Below are 21,146 nucleotides of genomic sequence, written 5' to 3' on the forward strand. Positions count from 1 at the left end.
GATCTTAGCAAGTCTCCAGCCACCGTCCCAGGCCACAGCTGGAGCCCCTGCCCCAGAGGTGGCCGGGGGGCGGGGAGACGTGGGGGGTAGGACGGGGACCGTAAACCAGGAGCCGGGCAACGACAGCTCACCCATATCTCATCCCGGGACCGGCCCACCCCATACAACCGAACGACAGCTGCAAATACCCCAGTCGTAGCCGGCCCCGCTCCGTCGGCCCGCACCTCCCGAGTCCGGGGGAAAGGGAAACGGAGGGTGGGAAAGCCGTCCGAGGGCCAGGCCCCGCTCACCGCCGCCCCAGGCCGGGAGGGTATCCCTCACCTTCGTACTGCAGATCCACCAGGACAAGCAGGAAGGGGAACACCGAGGCCAGCCGGTTAGTCACGGAGCCCAGGGACACCATGGCCGAGGCCGCTCGGGAGGAGGAGGAGGAAGAGGAGAGTGCGGGAACTGACCAGCTCCCGCGGCCGCTGTAGCCGCTCGGGCCACGGCTGGTGACGGGAGTAGGGGGCGGGGCCGCGGACGCCACTACGCCCCGGGCTCCCGCAGCCGTCCAATCGCGCGCCTCCAGGGCGCCCTCTAAGCGGGCTCGCCTGGGTCGTGGTCGGCTCTGATAGGCTGCCGTGGCCCTAGCCCCGCCCCTTCTCTGATAGGATAACGTGGAAGCACGAGACGCAAAGGCGTCCGCCTGCCGCGAGCTGTCAGAGAACCCTTTGGCTGGCTCGGCGGGGAGGTGGAAAGAAGGGAGGGGCTGGGGGCGAGGGGGAAAGAGCCCGCCGGGAACTCTGGAGGCTTGAATTTGGACGGAGACAGCGTCGGGGGCGGTGTCTGGAGGCGCATGCGCCTGGGGCGGTGTGTGAAGTTCCTGCTCTTGCTCGGGCATCTTTGGCTCTCGGGAAGTCGCCTTCCGCTAGTCTAGCTTTTCCGGTGATGGTAGGACAGAAGTGACTCCGACGGCCGGCCGAGCTGAGGAACCGCGGGGGCGAGCTCCGGGCCACAGACTTGGAACTGGAAGGGGCCTTCGAGATCTTACAGCCCCTCCTCCGCCCCCTGCGTAACTGCTAAGGAAACTGAGGCAATGAGGGTTTGAAAGCTAAGCCCAGCATGAGCACGTGTGCGCGGTGGGGGAGCGCAGGGGGAGCGGCCGTGCTTTCGATTTCGCCGGGTCCTGCCGGGCGGGGTTGTTCGGAGACACAACTACGGAACCGAGTAACCGAAGGTGGGGCGCTTGATGGAGGGGGGAGGGAGGGAACATGCTCCTGCAAAGTTACACGATGTGGTGGGTGTTAGCGGGAGAAGGAGCGTGACCCCGAGCTGGTGCAAGTCAGGAAGACCCGACCGTAAATGCAAGCAGCTCCTGAGGGGGATCTGGCCTGGGCAGACCGAAGCATTCCGGAAAAGAGACTGGTTCAGCTGGATGCCCTTGAGAAGAAAGTCAGCGGGTTGACTGGAGTGTAGTCCAACCAGTATTTACCGGTAAAGCTTGTGTGGATTCAGACTACCCGCCTCCCCTTAAAAAAAAAAAATAAAAAGTCCTTGCATCTGTAGTAACCGGGGCAACCGAAGAAGAGAAGTAAAGGGGAGTTTCGCCGGGAAGTGAAACTGAGAACGAATGTAAATGTCTGCATCTAGCCGATAGGAGTAATACAACTGACTGCAGTACACCTATCTGTGTATCGTTTGTACTCTGATATTTCTCATACCTGTGTTGTAAGTCCCCCCTCTGGCGGATGCTGCTTAGCCCTCGGCATACAGTGCATGTAATGCTTAGCACTGTTCCTGGCACATAGTAGGCATTTAATAAAGGTTTATTAAATTGCATTATTGTCTGTGTAACCCTGGGCTTAACCTCTAACCCCTAGAACTAAGTTACAGAAAAGGTACCCACCTGCATTGGAGTTTCTCCATGGGGAGTGCCTTCTGCAAGTGAAATCACAGATCCGATCCATATCCTAAAGATCAGATAGCTTCCTTTTGTTTATTTACCAGTCGACTTATTTTCTTCAAGATGATAATACAATAATTCCTAACATTTATATAGCACCTACTATGTGCTAGGCACTGTGCTAACTGCTATACAAATATCTCATCGTCACAACAACAGGTATCTGAGACAAACATGCCTGGCATCACATTGTTAGCAAACATCTGAACTCTGATGTTCCCAACTCCAGGCCTGGTGCTCTATCCTCTCTATCCCTCTAGCTGCACCATCTAGCTGCCCCTATCTAAAAAAAAGAAGTTAGAGAAATCCATGGTTACAAACTTGGAGTTGACATCCTTGAGTCATTAGTTTAGTGGTAGTAGAAAGTTAAAAACATCAGAATGCTAAAGAACCTTCTGTTTTAGGGTATCTGAATCCATTTGAGTTTCTTTGATTTATAGCCTGATTCCACAGGCTATGTAAGTGGACAGAGAAGTGGCAGATGAACTTAAGGGTGAGCAGTTAAGATAATGAAAACATCACCCCAGTGAGATGGTCTGGCCAAAAGATCAAGAAAATAGTGGGTTTTGCCATGAAGGGAACAGAAAATGTTAGTTTATCATGCTTTCATAATGCTTAGTTCTGTCGTTAAGAAAGATATAAGGAAATTGAAAGAAGTCTAAGGAAGGACACCTAAAATGATCAGTTTAGGTTTTGATCTTATTAGAGTCTTAAGTAATGTGAGAAATGAAAGAATTAAGTTTCCACATAAGTAGATAAGAAATCAGCATAGACAGGCTAACTAGTCTGTTAGGGGTGGGGCATATAAAGAAGATTGTAAACCGGAAGGATTAGGACCAATCCTGATCCAGAAGGGAGGAGTTAGGCAATTACTAACTATAAAGCTTGCTTGTGGCTTCTTTTACCGTTGGTATTTTCTCCCCTTCCAAGGAGAAGTCCCCGCTTCTTTCGGGAATCGAAAGGCCACACTTCAGTCTCTTTAGTAAAAAGTCTTTGAGACACCAGTCTTCGACCAGTCTTCGGAACTGAGTCTGGGGTCGTTTTTATAACAAATGAAGGCTCTTCTACTGGGAATGAAAGGATATGGAGGTCTGGATAAGGTGAAATTTGTTTACCAAATCCTGGAATACTGGAACTGAGAACTTGCTAAAGTTTTAGTAAGCCAGACAATTTGGAAGCTTTGGAGTTAAGGTCACTAACGTCCTTTATTTTAGATTTACAGTAAATAATGGAAGTTTATGTACTCTTTATTTTTCATTTGTTCTCATTTATGTATTTGAATACTTGTATTTGTCCATTGAAACTAAACATTTAAAAAATATTGGGACAAATAAAAGTAAACCAGGACAAACCATTATTAGTGGATTCTAGGCGGTTTAAGGATGGTGCATCTCTGCATTTGAAAATTCTATTCCATGCATATTACTGTCTATCCAAGGCTTTGACATCAACTTCATTGCAACACGTATGACTTAACTTATCAGAAAACAAATACCTAGGTGCCATAGAAAACAATTTTCTGGCATTTAAACTACTTATAAAAAGTAATGTTTCAAAGTGGCTTTCACTGCATGCTCACCTCATATATACATCTGTTGTGCCCTAGGTAACTATAGTCCTTGTTTATTTCCCAACTTTGAGTACTACTTTATAGCCCTCGGTAATAACTATGTAAGACTTACATCCAAATAAGTGTTACAGTATTAATAAATATTCAATAAGGATATAAAGTCATGAATAATGTATTAATAATAAACTATTAAAACAAACTAGTAATATTTAGAGGTAATTCCTACATGAACAATGGCCCAGTATGGCATTTCCTGTGTTATCACATAAGAGTTGGAAGGGCCTTTGTAGCCAAGAACAGTGAAAGGAAGGGGCAGCCCACCCTGCAGCCCACTCATCCACATTTGTCCAACCCATACCCAGAAAGTAATCTCTACTATAATATGTCTGACAGCACTGCTTGAAGACTTTCAACATAGGGGAACACACTACCTCCTGAGGCTGTCCATTCCACTTTTGGGGAACTTTAATATTTAGGAAGCTTTTTACCTGACATTGTTTAAATTTGCCTCTTTGTGACTTCTACCCATTTTTCCTAGTTCTGCCTTCTAGGGCTAAGTAAAGCAAATCTATTTCCTTTTCCACATGAGCCCTTCAAATACTGGAAGATAGAAGTTTCTTCTGCAAACTCAGCAACTCCTGTTACTTCAACAAGTCCTTCCCCCCCCCCCCCCCCCCTCTTCCTCTGTCCACATAGGGTATCTTATCCTTACCTGGCAGTTCTGTGCCCAAAGGGATGTAAATTTTGATCACTGAAACTTGATAGGTCTGATATCTAGAAAACCTGAATATTTTAAACAATTGAAGGTTAAACCTCAATTGCTGGGGTACTCCATTACAAACCTGCGTCATTGAATCAATAAGTGCTCCTCTGAGTCCATCTTTGCAAGCAGTTCCATATCCGTTGTGCGTTCATCCAGCACACATCCCTCCATTGTTTCCATAAGAAAGGAAATACTTTTATCAAATGCATTTTCTCAAATTTAGGTAAACTACAGCTTATCTGTAGCATTCTCCTCATCTTCCAGTTTAGTAACCCTGCCAAAAAGAGGAATAAAGTTATCTTACCATTTAGATGTTCTTTATGGAGCCATGCTTACTCATTATAATCACCAATTTCTTTAGACATTGACTATCTCTTTAATAATTTACTCTAGAATTAAAGAAATTGAGATCAAACTCACTCATCTATGCTCAGGCTCTGTGCTCTCTTTTTTAAAAATTTGGATAGCACTTGAACTTTTCCAAACTTGTAACTTTCCTGTTCTTAATTATCTTTCAAATATCAGCAATAGTGGCCTAGTGGTCACATCTGCCAGTACTTCCAGTAGCCAAAGATAGCAGTCATTTGGGCCAGGTGATGAATGCATCAAGGGCAGTAGCTAGGTGGCTCTCTTGGCTAATTTCTCATTAGCCATTTGTGTCTACTACAAGGGTCAATTCTGGTGGACAAGAAAACAGAAGCAAAATAAGGGAGCAACTCTGCCATCTTTTCTGTTGTCCCTAAGCATCAGTCCTATATGTGGGTTCTTGTTTCCCCAACTAGCTGAAACAAACCAAAAAACTCCACAACCTGTGTTGTCCTTTCCAGTCCCAATTCATTCAAAGCTTTAGCACTACTGACACTATTTTTACCAGACAATGACATGCTCATATTAATCCTGTTGATGAGGTCTAGAGGTGTAAGGGGTTCTAGGAGTGGCCAAGTAGTTTGAGGTGATAAGAGGAGATCTGGATGAGAGTGACCAATAAGCTGGGGTGAAAAGAACTCCTGGGACCTGGACAATGGAGCCTAGCTGGAATTAAGTGTGGGAAATGGCCGGGTGTAGCCACAATGAAAGGCCAGTTGATGGGATTATAGCCTTAGCCTAATGCCAGAGATTTGACCATGTGGGAAAGTCCAGGGTTTTTCCTTTCTGGGGCCCAGATCCCAACTCCATCACCAATTTGGGCCCCATTTGTCTACAGGCCCTAGAAAACCCTTGGACTGTCCTTGAATTCTCCCACTTGATCAAGGAGGTCTCTGGCGATCTCCTGAGGTCATAATTCCATGAGTTGGTCTTTCATTGTGGCTAAACCCAATCTCCCAATTCTCTGTTACTCGTGACCTTGCCTAGCCCCCCATTGTCTAACCTCCCTATGGCCCCAGACCACTTCTCACCCTCAATCCTATCTAGGCTTCATTCTCTCATGGCCACGTGGTCCAGGTCCCTGGAGTTCTATTACCTCATAGACTACTTGGCTGCTCCTAGATCCCTCCCATAGTGTTTCTGTATATAAGATCTATCTTGTCTCCATTAAGGTGCTCATATTCTTAAATCTAGTCAATACCTTACGGATGCTCAGATTCCTTATGAGTCTGGCTAATATAGCAGATCTTTGGCTGAAAGAAGGCTTAGGCCGAATTCTTTCAGGCAGGACCCGCCTGTTGTGATTTTGGGGTCCTAGGACCCCTGAACCCCTAAACCCCATCATTGGGAAAAAGGTCTCAGCTTAGGCCCATACTCCATCTCTGTCACCTGCTCTCCATTCCTTCTTTTGTATATGTATGTTTAGAACCTGAGTTGCTAGGTGAGTTCCCTGTGCACCTCCACTGGGGTCCATAGACAAGTCCTCTTTTTTCCTCTTCATAAGAACTGTTTATCTTTGTGTCTTCATCATTTCATAGAGCTTCCTATCCCTCCTATGCTGTTATCCCCCATAGTAAATCAACAAGAATTCATTAATCTCCTACAGTATGCCAGGAATTTGACTAGGTGTTGGGGATACAAAAGCAAAAATGAAACATTCCCTGTGTCAAGGAATTCACATTCTATTGGAAGCAACGATATATACATATTGAAGAATATACAGAATACAAGCTAGTTTTGGGAGGGAAGATACTAGCAGATGGAGGAATTAAGAAAAGTTTTATTTAGAAGGAAGCACTTGACCTAAGTCTTGAAGGAAGCAAAGGATTTTGTGAGGAGAAAGTGCATGTCAGGCCTGGGGAGAGAAAATGCAAAGGCTTATGGAGAGGGGAGATGGCATCTTGTGAGAAACGGAAAGAAGGCCATTTTCTCTATACCGCAGAGAATGAGAAAGGGAATGATGTAAGTTGGCAACAGGTTATATAGGGCTTTAAAAGCCAGACAGGAATTTTTCTTTTATCCTAACATCAGTTGGGAATTGCTGTAGTTTACTGAATAGGGGAGTGAAGTGGTCAGACTTTTACCAAAGGAAGGTCACTTTGGAAGCTGTGTGGAGAATAGATTGGAGGAAGGATGAAATTTTAGGCAGAGACCAAATTAGCAGGCCTTTACAATAGTCCACATGAGAGGTGATGAGGGCCTGAACTCAAGTATTAACTGTGTGTATAATGAGGAGTTGAGTGTGAGAGATATGAAAGTAGAAAATGACAAGATTAGGCAATTGATTGAATATGTGGGGTGAAGGAGCCAAAGATAACACCAACTTGTGAATATGGAAGACTGAAAGGAAGAGGGAAGTTTGGAAGAGGGGTATGTTTGGGTAGAAAAGATCATGAGGTTTTGAGTTTTGAGATATTTTGAGGTTTTTGACATTTCAAGTTTGAGATAGGTATGGATCACCCAATTTGAAATGTGCAATAAGTAGCTGGAGATGAAGCTTCTCTGGAAGTTCAGGAGAGAGATTAGAGCTGGATATAGAGATAGGGGAATCACCAGCTTAGTCAAATACTAATTAAACCAATTAGAACTGATTGAAATCAACAAGTGAGAAAGTTTAGAAAAGGAAGAATTTTAGTCTGTAAAAACCTATCAATCCTTCCTCTGATCTCTTTGAAATCTGCCTTCCCAAAATCTAGGATACATTTCTTCTCTATCACAAACTTCAGGAAGGGACAGCCACTTCCCCTTCAAGTTCTTGTTATTTCCACCCCAGCAACCAATTCCTTTCTGCTACTGAGAATCAGATCCAAAATGAGTTGATACCTTGTTGGTTCCTTCACTTTTGGAAGGATGACATTATCATTAATGCAAGTCAAGAAAGCTTTTCTTTTGACAGTGAGAACTAAAGCAGATAATTGAAGCTCCCCATCACTATTATCTGTTGACTGTTGACACTATCGACTGTTCCAGTTTTGTGCCCTTTCTCACTACGTTCAAAGCCACCACCCTGATTCAGGCCTCTATTGCATCCTGCCAAGATTATTGAAATGACCTCCTAATTGTTCTCCCTGCCTGAAGTCTCTCCCCACTTCACTCTATCCTCCACACAGCTTCCAAAGTGACCTTCCTTAAGCAAAAGTCTGAGTATTCCACTCCTTTACTCAATAATCCATAGTGTCTCTCTATTGCCTCTAGGATAAAATATAAACTGCTCAGCTCTTAATGCCCATCACAACCTGGCCCCAACCAACAGTACCTAACAGCCCCATTATATACACTGCTCTCCTTCCTGCTCTTTATAGTCAAGCCAAACTGACCTTGATTTTCCTCACACACAACAAACCCTGCATCTCTCTCTAGGTGCCTTTGCAGTAGCATGGCTAGAATGTACTCCTACCTCCTTGCCCACCCAACACACCACATAGAATTCCTTACTTTATTCAAAATTCAGCTCAGGTTCAAAGACATTCCTGTTCCCCTGAGCACAAGTGCCTTCCCTCTCAAAACTTCCTTATATTTGTTTTGTTTTCATTCTGTATATACTTATATATCATCTCCCATCATTCCAAGATGATGCTTATGTATCATCTCCCAAGGTCTGTGAGTTCCTTGAAGACATAACCTCAGTGCCTAGCACACATGCCTAACCACTTAATAAATGCTTTTGACTTATTGATTAGTGCCTATGGTGCTAAACTTGAAGTCAGCTACAGGCAATAGCTGTGTGCTCCTGGGAATTCATATTCCCTTCGTAATCTTCAGTTTCCTCATCTGTTAAATGGGAATAATTATAGCACCTACTTCACAGGATTGCTGTGAGTAAATGAATGTAAAGTGCTTTGCAAACCTTAAAGCACTACATCAATATAACCTATTACCATTATTTTTCTATGTAACATTTTTCTATATGACATATCTGCCAGACATGGCATGGTGGAAAGAGTGCTAAATTTGGATTTTAGAGACCCGGGTTTAAATCCTGCCTCAATCACTAACTATATGCCCATGAACAAGTCCCTGAAGTTGTCAGTGCCTATATCTGTTAATTTTTTAAAATGCATTTCAAATTAAGTTAATCTGTAAAATGGGGAAAATAATACTTGCTCCACTTATCTTACAGGTTTATTGTAAGGAAAGCACTTCATACAACTTCAAGTTCTGTATGTATATACATTATATGTGTCTCTTGTAGGAAATAAAAACACAATCTGTAATCACATGAGGCTTCAGGTTTTTCATTTTTAAAATATAAGAGTTGAACTAGAGGACCTCTAAATACCCGTCCAGCTCTAAATCTACGATCCTAGAATCTTGTAGAAGTAATGACAAGTATTTAAAGTATTTATATTTAATGATACAAACCAGAATATGGCAAGGCAGTGTGATGAAGCAGAAAGTGTGCTGATTTTGGAGTCAAAGAACTTGGTTTCAAATCCCAGCTCTGCCACTTACAAGCTGTGCGACTTTTGGCAAATCACTTAACCACCCTGGGACCTAAGTTACATTATCTGGAAAATGAGGAAGTTTGAGGAAAATGAGGAGCTCCCCAGCTCTGAGATTGTATCCTGTTAGAGACTCTGTAACTGTGAGAATTTATCATTTTTATGTGAGACAGAATAGCTGTGATTGTTCCCCTTCTCCATATCTGTCTTAGAATTAAACTCGCTCTCATAGAACATTGGGTCATCAGCCCCTGAATTCACCCAGTTATAATGCCATGTATTTGCCTTTGTGGACTCTGAAAGCTAAGTGTTCTCTTCTAAATTCTGCACAACAAAAAATTGCCTAGCTATGTGAACCTGAGCAAGTTACCTAGGTTTGCTTCATTTTCCTCATCTGTGAAATGGAAATAATAATTACCATCTACCTCTCAGGGTTATTGTGATGCTAAAATAAGATAGTTATTGTAAAGCACTTAATAGTGCCTGGTAAATAGTAAAGTAAACAAAATAAATGTCAGCTATTATTATTTTTATTGCTATTCAGTCATTATCAGTTGTGTCTGACTTTTCATAACCGTTTTTTGGGGTTTTCTTGGCAAAGATACTGGAATAGTTTGCCATTTCCTTCTTCACCTCATTTTACGGATGAGGAAATTGAGGCAAACAAGATTAAGTGACTTTTCCAGGGACATACAGCTAGGAAATGTCTGAAGCTGGACTTGAGCTCCAGAAGATGAGTCTTCCTAATTCCAAGCCCAGCACTTTATCCACTGCACCACCTAGCTCCCCAAATTGGATAAAGATAGGAGGTCTTGAATTTGGAATTACCAACCCCTAAAAAACTTTATCCAAGTCATAGATTAGATTTTTTAAAAAGTTAAATAGCACAGGACCAATCACAGATCCTGAGCATACCTCAATGAAGTCTTTCTTCCAAGTTGACATCTAACTATTAATGAAAATTCTTTGGGTCCAATATTCAACTAGCTCTGAATTTACCTAGGCCACTTCTCTCCATATTTTCCACAAGAATAGCATGAAGGACTGTCAGGTGCTTTACAACAATGTAGTAAACTATAGCGTTTCACTAATTTAGTAATCCTGTCAAAAAAAGAAAAACAGTCTGATTTGACTTGTTCTTGATGCTGTCTCTCTGTGATCTGTTTCTTGTTTTTTGGTTTGGTTTTTTTTTTTGGGGGGGGGATGTTTCCTAATCATCTCTTAAATAATACATTCCAAAATGTTACTTGGAATCAAATTAAACCTCACTGTCCTGTGGTTTACAGTCCCCTTCTCTTTGAAGCTCAAGACAATATCTGCCCTTCTCCAATCCTTCAGCACCTTTCTTGTTCTCTCTGAACTTTCAAAAATCACTGACAGTAATTCAGCAATTACATTTGCCAGTTTCCCAAGTACCCATGTCATTTCTCAGGACTGAATGACTTGAACTCATCAGGTCAGATAGGTTTTCTCTTACTGTTTTTCCTTATTTAACATGTATCTCACGTCCTTATTAGCCATTTTTGTTTTGTCTTTTCTAGTCCAAAGATCATTCTCCTTGAAAGATAACCACAAAATAACAGAATTTCAGAGTTGGAAGGGACCAGAGCAGCCATCTATTTCAACTCATATCCATGTTCAGGCCAATAAGTGTTCATCCAGTGTTGGCTTGAAGACCTCCACTGAAAAAGGAATTACCACCTTAGGAGGCAGTTAATTCCACTTTTGGATGGCTCTTATTGTTAAGAAGTTTTTCTTTACATAAAGTCTAAATTTGCCTTGTTGCAGCTTAGACTCAATGTTCCTAATATCATCCACTACAATAAAATAGAAAAAATCCTCTTCCAGAAGAATGTCATTCAAATATTTGGAACTAGCTATCATGCACTCAGGGCAGGTAGGTGGTATAGTAGATAAAACACTGGGCCTAGAGTCAGGAAGACCAGAGTTCAAAGCAGGCACTTACTAGTTGTGTGACCTTGAACCAATCACTTTACCCTGTTTGCCTCAGTTTCCTCGTCTGTGAAATAAGCTGGAGAAGGAAGTGGCAAACCACTCCAGAATCTTTGCCAAGAAAACCCCAAATGGGGAAGAGTTGGAAATGATTGAACAATCATGTCCTCCTTGCCCATCTACCATAGTCTTCTTTTAGCCTGGAGAAATATCTCCAGTTCCTTTAACTGATCCCCAAGTTTCATGAGGCAAGTCAAGTACACCTTTATTAAGCCAGGCACTGTGCTAACTGCTGGACTCAAGACCCTTCATCATCCTAGTAATCTTCTTCTGGACACTCTTCTGGAGATGTCTTTCCAAGTGGACATTAAACCATTAATAGCTACTCTTTCGGTACAGCCATTTAACCAGTTCCAAATCCACGTGTTTTGTGCATTATTATCCTGCCCACATTGTTCTGCCTTTTCCAGTAGAATATCAAGAGAGTTTTTAAATGCTTTGCTAAAAGCTAGGCAAATATCATCTATAGCATTTTCCTAATCTACCTGTTTACCAACCCTTCTAGGAAAGAAAATGAGATTAGTCTGGCTTGACATTCCCAATGAAGACAGCCTAGATTTTTGTGACCACGGATGGCTTCCTAAACTGAATATTCACTATCTCTTTAAATATACACTTTAGAATTTCAACAGGAATCAAAGTCAATTTCCCTCACATTCAATAGTTTGCTCATTCCATTCTCTTCTTCTTTTTTCAATTGGCATATTTTCCCTTTTCCAGCCCTGTGTTACTTCTCCCATTCTCTACAGTCCCTCAAATATCACTTGGAGGGGCTCAGCAATCACATCCACCAGTTATTTTAGTTGCTGAAAATCTATTTCATCATGGCAACTTGAATTCATCAAGGCCAAAAGGGCTCGCTTGTTAACTGTTGATTCTTCTTCAGAATGGCAGTCCAATAATTCACTTCTCAATAAATGGCAGCTGAAGTCTCAAAGAAATTTTCCTCAGGATATCTTCTCCTCAAAATAAGAGTTAAACTAAGTTCTCAGAAAGTCTCCTAAGACTCTTTCAAAGATATTAACCTTCCAAATCTCCTCAGGAAGGAGGTTCTCTTAGTCTTCTCTCGGTACCCATAAGACCACCTTTAGCCACGACAGTTAACTTTCAGTTTCAGAGATTTTATAGCCTCTCTCATAAAAGTACAATAACAATAACCAGTCTCTGTGATGAGGGCTACTTAAACAGGTAGGCCATATGCTTCACCATTCAGTGATAAGGGAGGAGCTTATCATCCTATGTGCTAATTTCCCAGAAACTCTATCATTACAGAGCGTGTGAAAGATACCCAGATCAGATCCCCAATGCTTAAGGGTTTATTAGAGTTTTAATAGTACCAGCTTCCTATGTATACACTGTTGTGACCCCTCATTGCATGTTCGCATGGCAGTCTCTTACTTGCTCTGTTATGAGTTATATGAGGTCAATATAAGGAAAAAACTGGGACAGAAGTTGTAGTTTGTACAAAAGGGCATGTTTTGGAGATTCAAACCAATTCAACCAAAAATGTTTATGTGTTTTCTATGTCAAAGGCATTGTACTAGCTGCTTGGGATACTAAGACAAAAACCAAAGAGTCCTTGCTCTCAGGAAGTTAATTTTCTTCTATGGAAAACAACATATACACAGATAAGTAAAGACAAAATATGTGTAAGTAGAAAATAATACTGGAGGCAAAATTGATCATTAAATGAACCAACTAGAAGAATGAACTGTATTATTATAATAGAATCCTTCAGTGGACAGTAGGGTAACCCATTCATCTTCATGATAGGAAGTATAGCAACTTGAGATATTGCTCAAGGGCCCCACTGAAATTTCTCATCCACCCATCAGACCAGGGTTGACATTCTCTGGAAAAGTAGACCTTTAGCTAAACAACTATGAATAGTGCAATTCAGAAACGAGAGATGAACTGAGGACCCTGATTAGAGATGATGTGAGAGGGGAGAGAGTGAAGCTGGAAATCTTTTTTCAGAAGTTGGCAGACATATTTGGTGATGATCGAAAGTTCAACACAGGAGAGGAACTGAACCATCTCAGTCAGGGTATCTACCACCATCACGATGGCAATTTATCCCTAGGACGGAAGCAGATCTATTTCAAAGTCCAGCTTATTGCCACTCAGGAATGAAGAGGAGTTAGGAGGGATGGCAATAAACCTGTTTGTTCCTAAGATTGTGGCATGCACTTTCCACTTTTTGTTGTTACCACGATTAGAAGAGCTAGACAACTAATCTACGGACCAGGAAAGAAATAACTGTTACCAGCCACCCTGACATAAGTACTGACCTTTCTTTCCCTGTGAGGATGCCTTTTGGCAACCTATAAAAGTAGATCAAGCCCAGGCTTCTAGGTCAATTTTTCTCCATTGGCCTTCACATTACAGAACTTATTGAGTTTTCAGCTGGGATAACAAAGGAGCCAGAATGATTCAAATAATAATATGATATTCAATATAATTAGCAACAAATATCATTAGTAATAAATTAATCAACATAAATGTATTAGAAACTTACTCAATTCCACTCCAACTTTACCATTCATTTCTTGCTTATGTGATCCCTGTCTCCTTACATAATGCTTGGCCTTACTAATGAATATCTTAAGAAAACAGGTTTTCTTAGAATTGGGGCTGTCACAACACAATTCAAAAACATACATTTATTGAGTGCCTACTGTGTTCTAGGTCCTTGGTGCTGGGGATACAAAAACCAAAAGGGATTTATGTTTTTCTGTATTTATACACAAATAAACATATATAAAAATATATACAGAATAAATGCAAAGTAAATTTTGGGGAAAATACTAATGACTTGGGGCATGGGTGTGGGTAATGTGGATGGTAAGAAAGTGAGTCAAGAAAGATTTCCTAAAAGAGGTGATACTTCAGCTGTGCTTTGAAGAAAGCAAAGGATTCTTTTTAAGAGAGTGGAACAGGAACAGTAGTATTCCAACATGGGAGAGAGCCTGTGCAAAATCATGGTGGCAGGAGTTGGAATACTATGTACAGGGAAGAGAGTAATTGTATACTGAGATTAGTTATTTCTATGAGATTAGTTATTTCTATGTCCAAATAAAGCACACACAAAAGAGGGCAAAATAAAATGAATTATTTAAGTATAACTAGATATAGTTGTATTAGTCAGCAGTTCAGTGACAAGGTCATTGGCCCGAAGGGCAAGGAAACAACTGCCCGTTGGGCTTCCTCTGTAAGTAAATTCTGTGATTTGATGATTCAGAAGTTTCCTGATCATCTATGATATGAAGATTTATTCATTTTTTAATAAAAATCAAAGTAAATAATTAAGCATAGTTTTTTTTTATCTAGACCTGTCATTTAATTGGTATGGAGTACACCTGGTGAGAAGACCCTCTCCAATGATGAAGATCTACAAGTTATCTGCATCTAATAGTCTTAGAGATTTGCTTGAAGCAACTATGCTAAGAGGTTAAATTGACGTGTCTGGGCTCACATTTAGGAAGCATTGGTGCTGTTATTTGAACTAGCATGATTTTCTTCATACATGAAGCTTAGGAGATCCATACATATTAAGTAATATGTCTAGTTGCTATGAAAATACATTTAAAAAAATTAATACCATTATCTTCCCTCATCAGCTAAAGATTTATTTCCAATTTTTTTATTCCTAAACTCAAAACAACCAAAAAGGCACTAGAATTGAGATCCAGTATATATCTATTTAATTTAACTCTTTTGAAAGTAAGTATTAAGGCATATGGATATGAACAAGCTGCTTAATTAGTGGTTGTTGAAGTATCAGGACATTTTAAAATACATGGCTATTGCCACCAGGGGTCAGTAAAGGCCAAAAGAAAATATAGTATCATTAAATTATAATTAAGAGAAATGGTCAAAAAGAATGCTTGTAAATTGGAGTGAAGGTGACTGACAATCAGTAATTTTTATACCCCAGACTTGTCATTGCTTTGATCTCTAAACCAGCTAACTTCCAGGAGTTCAGAGATTGGTAGCCCTCTAGTTCCTCAGAACCCTAAGGGGAACTCATTTCCTATACCAATTATCTTCTGCATTACATATTTACTATGATTATTTAGTTCAAACCTCTCATTTTGTAGGTTAGGATACTGAGGTCCAGGGAGAACCTCATATTTAGCCAATATTATATAACAAGTCAATATTATATATTATGTTATATATATTATATTATATAACAAGTTAATGGTGAAGTAGGGACTAGAACCTCAGATTCACAAACTAACACATTTTCCAAGACAATTTGCTGCCTACCTACTGCATATCTTAGCACTGATTTAAACTATAGTGAGGCAATAGTATGCCCAAAAGGAAAATTAGCAAGGTAATTACTAATTAGTAAGGAGCTACCCTATTTGGGAATATTTTAATAAACTCCTTCTACCTAGGGCTAAGGGAAAAATATGTGGAAAATAACTTTTTTCTGTATTTATATCTGTGATTTATTGGTATAGGGAATACTATGGGGAACTAACACTGATTGTCAGAGGCTCTGTAATTTATATTCTTGGAGAATTACTTGGGGCACTAACAAGTGATGCTCATTGCCCAGGATTGGACCAAATGGCCAATGGGTATCAGAAGTGGGACTTGAAACCAGGTCTTCCTCATCAGAGAGGCTAACTCAATATCTGCTATGCCATGCTGCCTATTAAAAATCACCCACACCCCAACCCTGCCCAGAATATTTGACCAAGACATGTTAGTTACCTGAAAGCTGAATGGGTGGAGGGAAAACAAAGCCCTTTTCTCTAATAACTATGAGTAAAGATTATCAATAAAAACTTCTTGTTTTAGTACACTCTGAGGATTATAGCCTCTGGTTTACTCATGAGAATTACAGAATCTAAGAGTTGGAAGGGGTCCAACTAGGGGTGTACTGCTAAATGTTTAATAACAAGATCTCTGAAAAACAAGCTCACTTTTAGCCTGCATTATTAACATTTTCTCTATCATTTTCTTAAGTCTAGGCAATCAGTAAAACAATAATGCTTTATTCATAGCATTTGTCAATTTCCCAGGTGCTCCAATAATATGTTCAACTCCTCTCCACACACACCACCCCACCTCTAGCTCTTCCGTTTTCCAGGCTAAAGAACTCTAGATGCTTTTCAGGAGAATTGCTAGTCAAGCCTCTCCAGTCCCATACTTCTGAAGTCATCTTGTCCTCATTCATTTCATCTTATAACCAAAGTCATGGCTATCAATGGTGGGGTTTTTGTTTGTTTGTTTTTCTTTTTTTTTCAATGTTATCCACAGTCAGTATTGATACAAACTATTTAGGTCAGCTCCTTCACCCAGTGGAGGAAAGGGGACCTTTGGGGTTAAGTGACTTGCCCAGAGTCAAATCCAGGCCGGATTTGAACTCAGGTCCTCCTGATTCCAGGGCCAGTGCTCTATCCACTGTGCCACCTACCTGCCCCAAAAGGGGATTTCTGAGACAGCTAGGATGACTAATGCACGTCCATGAATACATTTTTTACTGCAAAGAAATTCTACCAATTCCTATATGTAGCCTTATTTGATCTCTTCAAAATTGTTTCATTTGTAAGAAGCTCTAACTTCTTTTGTTTAACTTGGTATAAAACCTCACAACCTCTAGAATTTTTATCTTGTCTAGAAAATAAAGCTAACCTCTTGAAAACAATTACATATACAGTTTCATTTCCCTGAACCATACAAAGACAGAGTCACATGAGATAAATCATTTTTGAATGGGTATGTTCACGTGGTTTCTACATTATTTAATAAACGCTTTAATTAGATTAGTTTAATGTGAAGCTTCATCTGTTTCTTGAAATCCCAAATCTGACTAGCAGATATCCTTTCTAGCTTTCTGTCATCTTCAAATTTGATAAATGGCACACTTATCCAATTTATGCCTTTATCCAAGTCATTGATAAAAATGTTAAATCGTATAGACACTGGGGGCTTGTGGGTAGAGACACTGACTCCAGCAAAGGAATATATAACTATGCTAGTTATGTTTAAGATTTCAAGAAAAGTAAGCCTCACACTAAGTCAACCCAACTGTAGAGTTTATTGAATAATATGGAAACTATATGAACATACTCACACAAGAAAAGTGTACCTCATGTGTATGACCCTGGCTTTGTGTGATTAAATGAAACAAGACTGCACATGTAACTACTCTCATAAGATCAGTTTAATCTAAAAAATAGTTTTCCAACCACTGGATATCCTAACTGTTTTAGGTCATCTTTGTATATCTTTCCAAATAGACATAGAACTGACGACTTTTTGGCCTCAACTATTCAACCAATTTCAAATCGACCTAATGGTACTATCACTTAGTCTAGTAGTCCCCAAGTCCTTTGGGGATTTGTTCAGTAAAACTTGGACTCAGTTAAGGGGCCGCATCTGAGGACCAAGAAGGCCACATGTGGCCTTGAGGCCAACGATTCTCCACCTCTGACCTAGTCCATATCTTTCACAATATTAAAATGAGACTTTATCAAATGCTTTTGTAAAATCTAGGTAAACTTCATCTCTAGGTCCTTCCCCAAACTACTTACCAAGCAAAGCCAATTGAAAAAAGAAGATAAAGTTAGCTGCGCTGACTTTATAATCACTACTTCTGTTTCTAGGTATTCATTAATCATCTCTAATATTATGCTTTATAACTAGAAAAGGCAAACTCACCATCATAGTTTACTGTTTTCGTTGTCTTCTTTTTTGGGGAAATCAGGTCAGGCCTTGTGGTACATACTTATTCTGCTACCTGAGAGGCTGAGGCTGGTGAATCACTTGAGTTTAGGAGTTCTGAATTAAGGTAGTGCAACTCAACTAAGTCCAAAACCAATATGGTGAGCTGCTAGAGGGCTACCAGGCTGTCTAAGGAGAGATAAACTGTTCCAGGTCAGAAATGGAGGAGGTTAGACTTCCCACAGCCAATTGAGCTGTGTGTGCCATTGGCATTTCTAGCTTTGGCAAGATATGGAGACCCAGTCTCTAAACAAACAAACAAACAATAAAAGAGGGGGGAAAATCAAGACATCTAATCCTGAGGTGTCTCCCATTCTCCGTGATCCTTTTGTGTTTGTTTTTTAATTTTCTTTTTTCATTATGGACTTAACATATCAACAAATACAAACATTTCATTATACAAAGAACCAAAAAAGGTTATTTATGAAATCATGAGCCTGTTATGTAGTTTATTCATTTTTAAGTGTGTTACATTGAACACTGTAGTAAAATTACCCTGCTCGTTTGTTTTCTTTTTAGAACTTCTTATTTTCTTCTGTACATTTTTAATATTTTATTGCTGCTCTTTTTTCTCCTTTATTTTTCTTGCAACTTTATCACTATCCCCTCCTATCCCCACTCTCTCACCACCACTGCCCTCCCTTGTAACAGCTTAGTCAATTAAAACAAATCAATACATTGGCCGTGTCTTGAAATGTACATCTCATTCTATACGTCTAGTCCACCACCTCCAAGAGGTGAGAGGTGTCTCTCATGTTCAAGCTTCTGAAGTCATGATTGGTCACAGCATTGATAAGTGTTCTGAGGCCTTTCAAAGTTTTTTTTTCCTTTACATCATATAGGTTGCCTTTATTCATTTCATTTTGCATCAGTTCATGTAAGTCCTCTCAGATTTCTCTGATTTTGTCATATTCAATATCTCTTAAAGCAAAATAATATTCCATTACATTTTTACACTATAGTTTGTCTAGCTATTCCTCAACTGACGGGCACCCACTTTTTTTTCTTTTTCTTTGCTCCAACAAAAAAAGACTACTATGAATACTACTATGAATATTTACTTTCCCACTGCCTTTGACCTCTTTGAAATCTATGCCTACTGGTAGTCAATGGGTACACACAGTTTAGTGACTTTTATTGCATGGTTTCAAATTGTTTTCCATAAAGAATAGATCAAAGCTTCCACCAGCCAGGCATTAATGTACCTGTCCTTCCGCAACTCCTCCAACAATGACCATTTTCCTCTTCTATCATCACTGTTTATCTGATGACTGTTAAGTAGAACCTCAGAGTTGTTTTAATGTGCATTTTTCTTACTATTTGTGACTTTAATTTTTTTCATGTAGTTGTTGAAAGCTTGTATTTCTTTATTTGAAAACTGTCAATTCATATACTTTTATCTATTGGGCAATGGCTTTTGATCTAATATATTTACAATCATTTCTCTGTATCTGTTGCCTATCAGATTTTTATGAAGGCAGCATGACTTAGTGGATAGAGAGCTGACCTTGAAACCAAGACCTGGGTTCATGTTCTACCTTTGATACATAGTGAGTGTGGGATGCTGGATGGAGTCACTTCCCCTCTCACTGTACTAGACACTTCTCTAAAGTTTTTCACCATGATCTTTAAAAGATTACTGACAGTGGCTCAGCAATCACATCTGCATTTCTTTCACTATTGTAGAATGTAGCTCATTTGGGTCAGTTAACTTGAATTCATCAAGGGCAGGTATTTTCCTTATTTATCTTAGGTATCAACTCCCTATTAGCCATTTATATTCTGCCTTTGCCAGTTCAAAAACTATTTTCCTTGGTAGAAAAAATAAAAAAACAAAGTAGACGTCAAGAAATTTTACCTTCTCTTAGTTGTGCATTATCACTCTCCCTCCTTTCGCAACCATTACTCCTGGCCTTTCTTTTGATCATCTTATTTTCTTCCAAAATAAATTTTTTTTAAAAAAATATTTTTTCATATCTTTAGTTAATCTTCCGGGTCTCAACTTATTCTAAGCCTTAGTACTCCTCACACTATTCTTGTAAGAGTTTGGCACACTTTCAAATTCATTCTCTATTATCAAACCTTAATTTCATTTTCTCTATAGGTCTTTTAAAAATTTAAGTTAGTTTCTAAGTTGTCGGTACATTTATAATAGGCTGTTTAGACAACTCCTCTTTTTTCCTCCTCATCAAAATTCAATCACTCTTGTAATGATTTTATCTTTATCATATTAAGTCCATTGAATTCTACCTACCCTTTTCTGAAAGCTTTTAAATCTACTCTTCGAAAGTCTAGGTTTCAAAGTAGACTATTCCTGGCTTTCCTATTCTTTTCTAGCACACCTTCTAACATGGAATGGTCTTTTCTCCCCAGGTTTTCCATTATTTCCACCCCCAGCAATCAGTTCCTTGTTGGTAAAAATCAGATTCAGAATAGAATTTCCCCCTGTTGATTCCTTCACTGTTTGAAGGCAATATCAGCGGAGTACAAGTTCTGATACCTTCTACCATGTTAGAAAGATTATGAAGGTAATCCTAACAACAGACTGTCTGCTTTTTAAGGGCCTGCCTTGCTAAGTATTATTAAGACTGGTTACTTTTTCATGAATTCTTTGTCCATAGAAACTCATGAAACAAAGAAAAAATGCAAAAAATGCCTCCCTTCTACTTCTGCAGCAAAAGGTGTTCAAATGACATAAAAAGAGATAGAGGCTGATAAGAATCACAGTTTTGAGACCATCATCAATATTAGCTTAGCTATTGGTACCCTAAATATGAGATCCTGTCCAGGTAGCGGGCATACAATTAAAGGAAATGGATCACCTATTTTTCTACATTCTCACTATAAATGAAACCAGAAGACAAGAGGAAGTTGTAACTAAATAGGGAAGGACTGCTTACAGGTTCTCCTTGAAGAGGTCAAGAGGTTGGTGTAGTTGTTTGTTGTGCATTTTAAAAAAACAATTTCATGGAAAACTTGGTTTTCTCATCTTGTAAAGGTTTTGACAGATATATAGTGACTATTGTGAAGACAGTGGCAATATCTGCAGCCACATTTGAGGATTTAAAGTTGTGGATCACCAAAAAGGACAGTTAAGAAATATCCAACCTCCTTCTGATTGGATGGCTCTTCCCAGAACTTCCATGTAAAGAAGACACTCAAGCTAGCCACGTCTCATTCTTCTCCAGGCTATACTCACAATCTTCTCTACCTTCCCTGAGCTGGGTACCTTCACTCCTTTTTACCTTTTTTTGAGCTCCCTTTTATGTATTATCTTTCCTGTTAGAATATAAGCTTCTTATG

The 21,146-nt window shown here is 39.9% G+C and overlaps 1 protein-coding gene across 1 annotated transcript in view; it reads right to left on the bottom strand.

Annotated features, from left to right (window-relative positions):
• DNAJC3 (DnaJ heat shock protein family (Hsp40) member C3) overlaps positions 1–494 on the bottom strand; it is an 83,057-nt gene extending 82,563 nt beyond the window's left edge. Inside the window, exon 1 of the mRNA XM_027855683.1 lies at positions 322–494. Within this exon, the coding sequence (XP_027711484.1) occupies positions 322–403 (82 nt within the window). The 5' untranslated portion in view covers positions 404–494. The remainder of the gene's footprint in view (positions 1–321) is intronic.
• Between the last annotated feature and the right edge of the window lie 20,652 nt (positions 495–21,146).

The sequence above is a fragment of the Vombatus ursinus genome, unplaced genomic scaffold (assembly GCF_900497805.2).
Source record: "Vombatus ursinus unplaced genomic scaffold, bare-nosed wombat genome assembly UNPS02011014.1, whole genome shotgun sequence".
In the NCBI taxonomy this organism is placed as follows: domain Eukaryota; kingdom Metazoa; phylum Chordata; class Mammalia; order Diprotodontia; family Vombatidae; genus Vombatus; species Vombatus ursinus.